A 13,722-nucleotide genomic window follows, 5' to 3' on the forward strand; every position below is an offset into this window, starting at 1 on the left:
TAGGAAGCCGTGAACATCACATGGAAGGATGGAAAACAACCTAGAATTGATACCTATTGTTCAGTGTTTTGCCTGAGAGTCCAGTTGTAGCACATATTTGAATGAAAATTTCTTAGCCTACAATGTTTTACAACTTTACATTTCCTCTCTTGAATGTGCTTTATAAAATGCAAATTACAATTTTAAATAAGTTATACTGTTAATGTGTATATTTGACCTATATTGTTTAACATTTACAGTTGGCAATTTCTGTTCATATGTAGTTGCAGCTGGGAGTTTGTTATTTCTCAAAATGCTTTCACATTTTGCTAGCCATCTGAAGTACTAATTTTTCTCTTAATGGACCTGTGAAAGTCCATCTTACTTCTATTAGACTTAAATAAGGTTGTAGTTCTTTTTTTAAAACAAAATAAGAATCAGGAAAGGAAATGCAATACCTAAGGTGGGGTTAAACCAGGGCTGATACAGATTCAGAAAAATTAATAAAAACTGATAAAAAGCAGTTGAAGTTTAGATATACATTTAAGTAAAACAGTCCTTATGGTTAAAAGTTGTGTCAAAGCTCCTACATAGAAAAAAAGAGTGCTGCTTTATTTTACATCCACCAGAAAACCTGGTATGAGAAGTAGGTGGAAATAACAAAGTACACAATGCAGAGAGCATCTTACCTGAAGACCTATGGGACCAGGAGGTCCTGGGAATCCTCTGGCACCTTCATCACCTTTTTGTCCAAACATCCCCTGCTGACCTCTGGGACCCGGCTCACCATCACCTCCCTAGAGGAGAGCAATGAAAATAGACACAAACTGCAAGATCATGGTTTTGATACAAATCATCATAGAAGCATAGTCATTTTTAATTTAACCAAAGCTGGTCCATTTATGAGTCACCAAGTAAAAAAAGTCAATTAAATTTCGATTATCTGCTACAAATATACCATTGCTTGTTTCTGCTTACATTCTTTGTTTCATGATTATGACTGATTTTGATTTTCTTATGTATACCAAGTGAAGTAAAAGCTGTCTAATAGGAAAAGATAATGTTCAGAATTTATCACAAATTACGTACTTCTCAACTGGTTAATAATCTACTTTGAAATGAAGTCACAATATTTTTTGTTTATAAATGTCAGCCTGTTTAGCTATATTAGATAATTTAAATTTCATTCAATGTTAAGCATACAAACAAACTTATCACCATATGAAATCAACTGGTTATGTGACAGTTGATCAATTTAATCAGCTAACTGTAGATTTGTTTAATCAAGAGGAATACTTACAGCAAGTCCAGGGGCACCAACTGGACCTTGAAGACCTGGGGGACCAGGAGGACCCTGCAGTGAGACAAAAATCAATCATTTTGAAATGGAAGCCAGAAGAGCCTCAGCTATACAGTGCAGAATATTTGGCTGATCAAAATCGATTAAGCATCTCTACACTTCTTTGGAAAAAACATTCTTTTCCACTTAGTGCAGTCAACCATTACTTATTTTACTCCTTGAGACTCAGACTTGCATATTTGTAATCAATTTTAAATTGGCAGTTATTGAAAGCACTCAGATCTGCAATGTTGAGAAAATTTAAAAATTGAGTTCTATGCAAACATAAATCATGTTGAAGTTTCACATTTGAAAAGTTTCAAAATACCAAATTTCTTTAATGAGATATGTATGAATCAGAAAAAGTACATGAAAAGTTTATCTATATGCTATCATCTAAACGAATATTAGGATGCAGGGGATGCTATACATACAGAATGTAGTGATACATTAAGAATTTTCCTCATATATATATGCATGTAAATTGAGTGTTGTCTATTAAGTATACCCGAACTTCTTAATTTGTGTAATAGATTTTAATAGATTTATGAGTCTTACATGCATAAGTATTTCTTGTTAACTATCTTTTTTATGTAAATAACTGATCAGGCACTATAAAATATCCAGGTAATAAAGAAAAAGAGTCATTGAATTATATTGTTCCTATCATAACTACCACATGTTAGGAAAAGTACTTACAGCAAAGGTTCAAAAAGTGTGGTCCATGGACCATTGGGTACCTGACATCCTTTCAAGTTTCCAGTAGGTCAAAATTATTTTCATAACAATACTAAGATTTTGTCTTTAAGCCATACGAAAATTTGAACTAATGATGCAGGGTAAAATTGCTCGTGTGTTCATCTCATTCTGAACTTTAAGGGTTGGGATTACTACATATCTTTGAATGCACATAATTTGAAAAGAGGTTTTATTAGAATTGATGGAATCCCGAACAGTTACCACACCGATAGTACAGTATTGATATTATAATCTTTGGACAGGTAAGTTATACTAATGAAAAATATCCATGGTTAATAGCAAAAGAAGTGAAATGAATAATATGCACTCAATAAAAAGTAGAAAACTTACATTTTCTCCTTTGTCACCCTTGCTGCCTTTTTGTCCTGGTTCACCAATTTCACCCTGTGTTTAAAATTTTGAGATAAAGTTTATCTCTAATATGTCATAACTGCTACCGCATTGTCATTGCTATCATCTCATTATTACATTTTACATTAATATAATTACATGATGGCATTTAATGTCACTGTTTAAACTGTAAAAGCCTGGGTTCCGTCTGATTCTCACTTTCTAGTATTGACTAATACATAGACAAACAGAAGTTAACTGAACTTTGAGGAATACTGAAACTGGATTTTTAATTCACCAAATCAATTTTGTCTGAAATGTCACCTCTATAAACTCATAATGAAAGTACATTTATTTATACAAAAATATAATTGCACATTAACCAAAAATTACTTCATTTTTTTCTCCTAGTTTTCTAAATGTTAAATTGTTGCACATTATTAGAGTACTGGTTCACAAATTTTGTCATAGCATTTCACAATCATATTAGAAAATACACTAAATTCAAACATTTAACAACGCATCTATTCACTCAGAATCAAGAGCTTAGATCTTTACTTACATATTAGTAAAAGACAGAAACATACAGGATTACCAAATACACATGCAGCTCATTCTTAAGTCTTACTCTGCCATATCCAAGACACAAGGGCTAATATATACAAGCAATTCATTAGATTAATTTCACATTTATTTCAGAAGCATATATATTTAAAAACAAATAAGCAATTTTGTCATCTTCTATTTTTCTTGCTATCACTGCTCTTGTGCATGCACCCTTTTCTTGTTGACATCCTACATATTTCATGGGAGAGATACTAATTCTCAACCTCTAAAATAAAACTTCGGAGCACATGGAAGATGTATGAAACTTTGAAACAAAAGATAGGATTCTTGAAAAAAATCATTTTTTCCCAGGAGGTACTAACATGAATAAAGAACACCAACCTTGTCTCCATCTTCTCCAGGGGACCCCGCAGGCCCAGCAGGCCCCGGGAGGCCTACAGGACCTTGTACGCCATCTCTCCCAGCGGGGCCTTGTGGACCTTTTTCTCCCTGTATTGAAAATCCAACAGACAATTATTTTATTGTAAGAAACCTACAGATTTTCTATTTGTTACAATTTTTAAAGTATTGCTCTAACAGTCATATTCTGTCTTCTATGGTTGACAAGGCAATTGGTTAATATTCCCAAGAAAAAAATATTTTCAAGTAGTAAATGATGATATAAAAGATTCCTACATGCTTTTCTGACCAAGAATACTATCGCTGTCAACAATTTATGAATCTCAAGCCAAGGTCCACAAAAATAATTAAGACTCATTTTAGAATTTTTCTTTCAAACACACATTTTCTAATCAAGTATTATATATTGATAAATGGGGTGCTTGATCTCGCTGAGACTTACTCTTCAGTGGTGCGTAAAACAGCAGGGTAGTGGCTATAAGGACTGAAAAATCATAAAAATCCCTTTGCTCATTTTCCAACTTTACAACTGGCTTTAAGTGGAGGCATTTTATATTTTAACAAATATTTCATGATTTACCTACATTTTCATATTTTAATTCATTGCTGCTTTCACTGATTCAAATGACAAGGCTGTTAGCTTTTTCTGGTTGTTTATTTTTTGACGAAGGTATTATTTTCCTGTTTTAAAATTTACCTATATTGTGTAATTAAAAAAAATAATACCTTGATAATGAAGACAAGCTCTATTTTCCATTTTAAAAATCCTTTCAGAGTTTAAAATAAACTACTTTCTAAAATTCACTGATTTCATCAGTTTTTCACAAGGTCTGTTCCTGATTTTACTCAGTGGTTCTATCTTTCCTCTTACACAAGCTGGGAGCCACAAGTCATTAGCTTCTCTTGCCTTGACACCGTGTTTCCCCGAAAATAAGGCCTAGCCGGACAATCAGTTCTAAGCATCTTTTGGAGCAAAAATTATTATAAGACCCGGCCTTATTTTACTATACTATAAGACTGGGTCTTATATAATTAATATAATATAATATAATATAATATAATATAATATAATATAATATAATATAATATAATAAATATAATACCGGGTCTTCTGTTAATTTTTGCTCCAAAAGATGCATTAGAGCATTACCCTGCTCCCCAACCCCCTTCCCTCACCACCTCCTGTTCCTTTACAATGACTAAGTTTTATCTGTTCTATTTCTTGAATATATTTACTTCATTTATCTCCACCATTAACACCTTATCCCCAAATACTAACAGCCTTCTTTTGAACTACTGAAACTCCTTCCTTCCTCCGTTACATCTATTCTCACTTCCAAACTCTTTACTGTGCTGTAACCAGACAATCAGATCATCTTACCAATATTCTATAGTCAGTTTACGTTTTTAACATTCCTAAGGTAAATACCAAGCTGTTAGTACGGCCTTCCCTCATCTGGCTCCTACTTCCTGCCCAGCTGCATCTAGCCTTCCCTTGCCCTTGCTCTCTGCCCTCTAGACCTTACTGCAGGTAACCCAGATTTCATGCCCCCCCCCCCACGTCATTGGCCTGAGAACATGTTGTTCCCTTGGCCCAGAATGCTCCTAGGAAGACCCTTCACCTAGCTAATTCCTCCTCATCTTTTACATTCCACCATGAATGTTCTGTCCAAGGAAAGGCCGATTCCAGCTTAGGTCCTCCTGTTATAAGCTGACATAAACCAGCACAATTTCCCTCCTATCAGTAACGTTTATAATTACTCACGTACTTAGTGATTCTTTGCTTATATCTAATTGCCCCTTCAGACAATAAATTGTGTGAGGGTGGGAACTATCTGATTTTGCATTCCATTGCATCTCTCTGGCCTGTGGCCCAGACTAGCCACTTAAGGAATATTTGTTGAGTGAGTTAATCACTTAATGACAACAAAAATAACAAAATACCTATAAAAAAAGTTAACTTCTTAACTCTGATTTATTATTAAATAAAATCATATGGGTTCCATATGATCTTATTTTTCAAAACTATGCCATAATTATAATTTAAAATATACCCCTGATGTCACCCTAATGTCACCTTTTATTTCCTTCAAATGAAATATTACAATTTCTTAAACCTATCTATACTCATAAAATGTGCTGTGCTATTTACAGTGAACTTCACTATTTTAAACACCTCAGCTGATTCAGATATTTCTCCTTTATTTAGATTTCCTTGTGAGCCTGAACCCCCAAAATCAATTCTTTTATACAAGAGTATCTATAAATAAGACAGATTAATTCTTATCTGCCTTCATTTTAGTACACATAATCTCCAGCCAGGAATCACCTGCCATTTATTTCCTCTGATCTTGGTCTGTGTGGAGTCAGGAAAAATCTTTCAACTGATCTACACCACTCTAAATTTAGATTCTTCATATACAACTCCACAAGATGACAAACTCTTCCTTCATTATATATCTCTTGGCCCTCAACACACAGTACTACCAGAAACATCACCCATCTCTCCTTAAGCAGTCTTTATTTCATCACTTCTACAGACCCCTTCATTAATATTAATATTTATTAATAGCTGAATCTTACCTTGTAACATTGATAGAATTAGCTACTCATTTCTACCATGTTTCTCTGAAAATAAGACCTACCCCCAAAATAAGCCCCAATTAAGATCGTCAGCCAGACGGACGTATTTAGTACATTATGGTGATGTTCCAGAAGAAGATGACATGACTGTATTTGAATAAATATAGATTGTTGTACATGAAAAAATAAGACATCTCCTGAAAAATATGCCCTAATGTGTCTTTTGGAGCAAAAATTAATAGAAGACCCAGTATTATTTTCGGGTAAACACAGTATGTCCTATGTTTGACTTGGCATGATTTTGTATTTAGCCTATATCCATACCCTCAACTTTTATTACAATTCACAGAATTCATCCCTCTTTATTCAAAAGCCAATTTATGCACTTATTTTCCGGTTATTAATTCATCTTTTTTTAATGACAACTCTGGTTCACACTATGATAATGATAATAATCATTCACTGAACAATTATTATCAAAGTTTTTCAAAGTGATACAGAACTCCAATTTCATCTAATCCTCACAAAATACTGTGATTATCTTTTCACAGATGAGGAAACAGAAGTTCTTAGATGTTAAGTAAATTAGCCAAAATCATGAACTAAATAATGATAGAACTGAGTTCCCAACCCAGCTCTGACACACTTAACTTCCTTACTTTTCACTAATTCTTTTCTTATTAGTGGTTAATTCTATAAACATATGTGCATTACAATAATAATGAGACAATGCATTCAATTCTGCTAGCAGTTCCCCTTACTGCCCTACTATTCTTTTAATCCTATGGCTTACTTGAGATGCTCTACACATACCTATTCCACCTTTATTATCCGTCTTCTTTTTGAATCCCACTAGTTACCCTAAAACCATGAATGCCCAGCTGGCCAAATACTGGTCCTCTTTGTTTTTTCTCAGCTTTCAGTATTTTTGATCTTTTACAATATTCAACAAAGGCGGCTCTTTCCTCTCGTGGCCAGGGGCACGACGGTGTGCCCCTGGATATATTTTCTATCCCTAATGGACTCTTTTACTCTCTCTCCCTCTTAATGGATCGTTTATAAACTCTCACTATTATGATTCTCCCTAAAGGGTGAGTCCAAATCTTCACTCTCCCTCAACACTGCATCACATGGGAATTTAATAATATAATTCCTAACATCATTCTTATTCTAAACGACTCCTGGCATTATAGTCTTGGCACTGATTATTCTCTCTGCATTGTACACACGTGTTCTTGAAACTGTAAATATTTTTAGTATCCCCAACTACTACTGCCTAGTTCACTTATGGTTAATACATTGCCTTCACTGAGTTTTGATCTAGTATTTTTTCCCCATTTCTACAATTGTCTCTTAAATAAATACATTAGCAACATAGCTTCCTATCTATAATCCTTGAATTCAGTACCTCCCTACTACAATTAATACTTTTCTTTAACTATTCTCCCCATCGAAATATGTCTATCAAAACATTAAGTTAGAAAAGATTTTAGCTGCATTCCCCTCACCTTCTTCCCAGGACCCCCACCCTCAGAGTTTCTAATCTGAGTTTCTAATCTGAGTGCCTATTAGGCCTCAGCTATTGCCTTAAGTAGGTCACATGGCTATTTATGGCTCTTATTTTCCACTTTCTTTCTTCTAAGGAGCTGGGTTGGTGGATAAGTGGACCGAGGGCTTGCCTTCCACAGATCCCCACCGTGTCTTTTTTTAATGCAAGCTTTAACCTGCTGATAATCACATTGCACTTATAACTCAAGCTGCTCAGAGGAGTTGAAATGCAACATTTATATTTGGGTTGAGGAAAAGGTTAAAGGCTGTCCTTCACATCTTAGCCAATGTTTCCATCAGTTTTTATAAAAGCTCTGCATGGAGATCTATGAGTACTTTCACCCAAGGATTTTATAACCATTTTATGCTACTATCCCTAAATAGACCCCTTCTTAAAAAATACTACCTAATACAGTGTCTAGTACTTAGTTGCTCTCAATAACTATTTATTGGGTAAAAGAAACAATAGAATGGACATCTTGGAATCTTTGGCGGTGGTGGGAATAATGGAGAGAGAGCAGATGGGCAGAGCATTGCCTTGTCCCTTCCTCACCATAATGTCATCAATCACCATCAAAACTGGGCCCGAACCTTTGCTCTTACAAGGGCTTCAGTCAATTATTTCTCCTCTATGTCAGCAAGTTTATTTGTTACTATCCCTTTCAGTTCTTTTCCATATTCTTTTCTGTGTTTCAATATTTCACTTCTTCACAAAGTCAAGGTATTTAACCACTTTAAAACAGTATCTAAATTTTCAACAAATTTACTCAGCTAGAAATATATTACTTAAAAAAATTCTCAGTAAGAAAATGTGTTTTTTCTATCACTCAAAAATCCTATCCATAGGTGGCATGGCCTCATTTTAATATTTTAAATGTTTCTGATAGGTAATGGATTACAGAAAGCAATCATTTTAATTTGGAAACACTTGAGTAATATCACAAACAGTTAAGAGAGAAAATGCTTGTACAATGAAACTAACTTGCTCAATCTGAATCAACTTGCAAAAACTAAAGTCTTAGTGATAAAAAAAAGGTATTTTGAAATTCATAGGCTTAAATTAGATTATATATATCAAGACCTACATGTATACCAAAATATTAAACTCATATTTTTGTGTATGCTGGTTGATAATTTTTATCTATATTTACTGAATGAATTGGTGTTTTAATATTGGAAGATGAGATAATGCTTTTTTTCAAGAAAATTAACTTGATTAAATCAAAAGCAGGAACAAAAATAGGGAAGAAATTTTGACAAAGAAACATAAACCTAAGGAATATTGTCCATGATTATTTAAATATAAAATTTTAAAGTCCTATAAATATAAGATAAAATAATTTGTTAGATATTTTCCATCTCATTTACTGTAGATCAAAACTCAAATTACATGAGAAGAACAACTACTTTTTATGGGCTTCATTTATAGACTAAGAAAATGATTGGAAATAAAGTTATATTAGAAGAAGAGTTAAAAGTGCACAATTTTCTAATATAAAGCATCAAGGTATGGTTCTAATCAAAATTTCAATTTTATTTTTTTAAAGGAGCAAAATCAGAAGCTTTTTACATTAATAATATCCAACTCCCTCACAGGTATTAGGGTTTCATAAAGGGTGGAAAAATGTCACCTCATTTAATTGAATTTGAAATTTTCTCGATTATAGATATAAAAAGAAGTGTGTTTATATGCCAGGCACATATGCAGTAAGAATGCAGTAGAGTATGAAGAGCTAATATCCTTGAATAAAAAGTAATAACTTGTGCAGGGTGGCAATAAAATATATACATATTTTTTAAATTACTTACAGGAGCACCTTTCTCTCCTGCTGGACCAGGAGGACCCTGAGGCCCTGGACGCCCTGGCAACCCAATCGGGCCAGCTGTACCTGCTGATCCACGTTCTCCTGGTGAGCCCTGGTACATGGGGAAAAAAGCATTTTGTTATTAATGATGGAAAAGTGAGATTGACTTGGGAATCACTTACTTAATAGTGGAAACTTATGGTATGGTAAATAATGTAAAAGCTACTTTTAGACAATTTTAAGATCTCCAACAAAAACAGTGGTACTCATTATTTGAAAGACTAATTTCTAGTCCAATATTAAACACAGATATTGAAGTTAGGAAATATTGATAAAAATTTTTCAAAATTATATATCTTTAATATTATACAGATGTCATCTTTTTTCATTTGTATTCACAATTGTTCACAAGGCTTTATAAGGCATTAATCCAAAAAATAACTTTCTATACTATTTTCTCCTGTGTTATTATGGATTGGCTGAATATACCTTCTAGACTTGTATTTTCTCAAAGTGATTTCTGGGCTTCACCTCAAACTTGATGAATCACAATTTTAAAGTCCTAAAAATGACTTCAGAAATTGTCATTGCATTAGGCTACAAATATAATTTTTTACATAATAAGTTTGGTAATCACTATCTCAGAGATTGGACTTTTTCCCAGAAAATAAGTCCTTAAATTTATTTTGGAGTCCTACAGGGACCTGTAGGTTTTATTTTGAACACTGACAAGGTAATTCATATTTGATTAGGCAGATCCAGTTGAGTTTCAAGGAAATGGCATATATTTTCTCCTAATTTGCTTTGAAATATACCTAATGTGTGAAATTTAAAATATGTGGATACTGCCTTCATATTTATTACCTTTATCAACTATTTAAGAAAATACTATTTAAAGCAACAACAAATGTAAACATATATTTACTTAGTCCTGAAAAGCTGAAGTATAACCCATTATTTCCAATTTTATTTCATAAAACATAAAAAGGATGTTGTCTTTGGATTAGATTCTTAAATGGGTCATTAAATTATAATTTGTCATTTTCTTTCATAATTGAATTAAATTATAAATATTAGAAGATATGATTATTACTTTTCCTTAATAATTAAGATATTTAGATAATAATATCATTACAAAACTCATAGAAGAAATGATTTATAAAAGCTGGAAAATATAACATTTTAACATTTATTTTCTAATATTATACTTCCTGTATTTTGGAAACTATTTTATTATTTGTTCTCTGTAATGAAGCCATCAATGAAACCACTTAACTGGAATTTCTTTAAATTTAGTACCTATTCAATTTTATTGAAATATTCAATGATTACAAAAAATTATAAGAATATTTGGTATTTAATACATATTTAAAAACAAATCCAGGAAATGTTGCTCATATTGAATAATAACTAATCAAGAATGTGTGGAAATTAAATTTCTACCAATCACTATTTTAAGCACTAAAGAATAAATAATTACAAAGAAAAATTAAGTATTTTTTAGACCATAAACATCTATCCCCTGCCAAAATGTTCTTTTTAATTTTATAACATTAGATATTTTTATTAAAAAAGAGTCCACCACAAGTGGTATAAGTGTTAAATAGGTGGCATTGGATGAATGATGCCCGAGGCCAGTGCAGAAGAGAAAACTGAGAGTCGAGTCTGATGAATGTCTGACATTCAAGATGTACAGCCCTAAAGGTTAAAGGAATGTAAAGATCTGTCTCTACTTATTAGAGAGAGAGATGTCAGAGGGAAGGTTGCAGGAGGAGAAAGAGGGCAAAGGAAAGGGAGGGAAGGAGAGCTTGTGAGAGAAAGAGAAAGAAGGAAAAGAAGGTGGGGGAGATAGAGAGAGATAGGAGGAGGAGGAAGAGGAGCAGGAAGACAAGGGGAACAAAACAATGACTCTGAAATTGAGAGGAAGGAGGAATGCAAAGGTATTCCTTGAGTTACAAAAAAGAGAAAAAGAAAAAGTTCAGCTTGAAAGCATTCTATTTTTGGTAATAGAAAAATATCAACAGAAGACAATATGTGACATGACTAGGACGATCCTGTTTTCTTCAGGCTAACACTAACATTTCTAAAGATACATCTCTATTTATCAAGGGTCAGTGAGCACGCAAGATGACTGTGTTACACTTTGGTTTAAATATTTGAGAAAAGGATCACTACCCATTAGTGTTATCAAATAGAAACTCAGCATCCAATTTAAGTGCTGAGATAATTTATTTATAATTGACTATACAAAAAAAAAGATGCAATTTTTATTTGTCAGGCCATGAAATCTTTCTCTTTAATCCTGTTTTAAATTTAAACCTCAACTCTTCAAAGATTATCCGAGGAAGATATCACAATAGACTGTTTTGAGGTTGACAGCTATGAGACTAGAATGTTAAAAAGGAGAGTTTCAGTAGAAAGCAGACACTTAGAGTAAGAGAATTTATTTTCCAATTATTGAGCCTACTAAACAATTATTGTGCTTAAGTACTTTGCATATGTAATATATTGGCATTCTTGTATGATTTCCTTATGTTTCAGGTCAAGGCCAGAAGGTTAGCTGATAGGCTCTAATCAACAGTTTTTTTCTACAATACCAAGTACTTTATCAATGGTGAAAAAAACAACAACCCAATTGTTTGTTCTACTACAATACATACATATTTTGCTAAATTTTAATAAGTAGAAGAAATGCAGGCACTTAAGACCAAATGTAGGCACTTGGGTGAACCAAGCACATATTGGTTGAACTCTCTCTAACCTGAGAAAACTTAAAATAATTGATGGCAATGTTTATTTCCTTTGCCCAAATAGTCATTCTCTGTCATTCAAATAGTTCATTTGAATTTTGCTATATAATTCATTAGAATGGTTGCCCTTTGCCACCATCGTTTACATGTTCATTGTTAATTTTCAACAACAAAGAATTGTTTAAAACTTAAGTATTTGTTTCTTATATGTAGAACTCTAAAATTGTTTGGGTTAATGTATCTTTTTGAGAGTATATTTATCCTTGATTTTCCCAGTAAAATATTCATATACATATACTCAGAGTTTAGTGTGGGGGCGGGGGTTGCTTTATATTTTAGTATTGTAATGTGAAAATTATTTTCTTCTAAACATCTCTCTAAATATCCCTCTAACACAATACTCCCATTTTACCTCTGAATGTTTGGTCACACTTATCTCCTACTTTGAAAAGTCTTTGGTCCATTCCCATACTATTAAAATCCCAGCCACTCTTTAGGCCCATGATATCAACAACCTTTCCCAAAAGTAGTACTATTATGAGAATTTAAAGCATAAGACACCCTTCTAAATATTCCTCACACAGCCTACATAATACTCTAGATTTCCTACCATTATTTTCTGCAGGACTTAATGTAGCATTTGTCATACTGAATTTTATCCTGTAAATAACTCTATGATTTCTTCATTAATATTTCAAAACATGAAATATTTAGTGTATGCATTAAATAAGTATAAATAATAGTAATGCATATAAGAACACTATAAAATTAGAAATATGCATTAGTCTTTTTATAGAGCGTGTGAACATAATGGATTTGTTAAAAATATAGGATCTAACTGTACGCATGTAATCAAATAAATATTTTCATGTACATCAAGTAGAGAAACAATGAATATTTGAATAAATGAAAATGTGTATAGTTTTTAGATATTACATACTATTTTACATCATACAAAGCTTAACTATTTTAATGACTCTCTTGGAGCATTGATATGATTACATTTCAGATTGCCATCTTGCTTGTGGAAGCTGCATTAAAATTAACAATAAAACATAGTACCTTCCTGTAGTTAAAATATCGTTCATGATATTGTCTCAGCTTATTAACTTCAAAACAATGAATGAAAACAAGGAAAGACTTTATGGTGTATGTTTGTTCTCTTAAGTACAGCTGCAATTTCCTTTTCCGTTGGTCATTTCCAACATTCTATAAGTCTAGGTATTTTTAATAACAGCATGCTTTCCAATGATTTTATTTTATATATCTATAAATGAAAAGTGAAAATTTCTGATGATACCTACTAATTAAGACAATGATATTACAAACTTGCAAATCTTATTGAAATATCCCCAGGCCAACTTTGAAAAAAAATAAGCCTATGAATCCTCTAATCCCAAGTGAATCTAAAGAAGTCCCATTTAAAGAAAAAAAAACGAAAATTTAAACCCAATATTAAAAAGAGAACCCATTTACACATTCAACAAAAACAGTGAGAATCTGAGTCTTGCAACATTGACTGTGAGTACAAATTGTGTTATGGTAGATTATCAGCCTTGAGGAACTCACACTGCAAATGCATCTTTTTTTCCATAAAGGGATAGATATTATTTCATTATTCTATAACTGGTTGGAGTAAAGAAAAGAGGGCTTTATAAATGTC

At 32.6% G+C, this 13,722-nt stretch overlaps 1 protein-coding gene across 5 annotated transcripts in view; it reads right to left on the reverse strand.

Moving 5' to 3' along the window:
* Positions 1-13,722, reverse strand: part of COL11A1 (collagen type XI alpha 1 chain) — a 199,688-nt gene that overhangs the window by 43,809 nt on the left and 142,157 nt on the right. For all 5 annotated transcript variants that reach the window (XM_074318647.1, XM_074318650.1, XM_074318648.1 and 2 more), the window contains 5 exons: positions 9,314-9,421; positions 3,356-3,463; positions 2,408-2,461; positions 1,280-1,333; positions 669-776 (listed from right to left, as the gene is read on the reverse strand). In XM_074318647.1, the coding sequence (XP_074174748.1) occupies positions 669-776; positions 1,280-1,333; positions 2,408-2,461; positions 3,356-3,463; positions 9,314-9,421 (432 nt within the window). The remainder of the gene's footprint in view (positions 1-668; positions 777-1,279; positions 1,334-2,407; positions 2,462-3,355; positions 3,464-9,313; positions 9,422-13,722) is intronic.

Source organism: Rhinolophus sinicus, linkage group LG14 (genome assembly GCF_036562045.2).
Source record: "Rhinolophus sinicus isolate RSC01 linkage group LG14, ASM3656204v1, whole genome shotgun sequence".
Taxonomy (NCBI): Eukaryota; Metazoa; Chordata; class Mammalia; order Chiroptera; family Rhinolophidae; genus Rhinolophus; species Rhinolophus sinicus.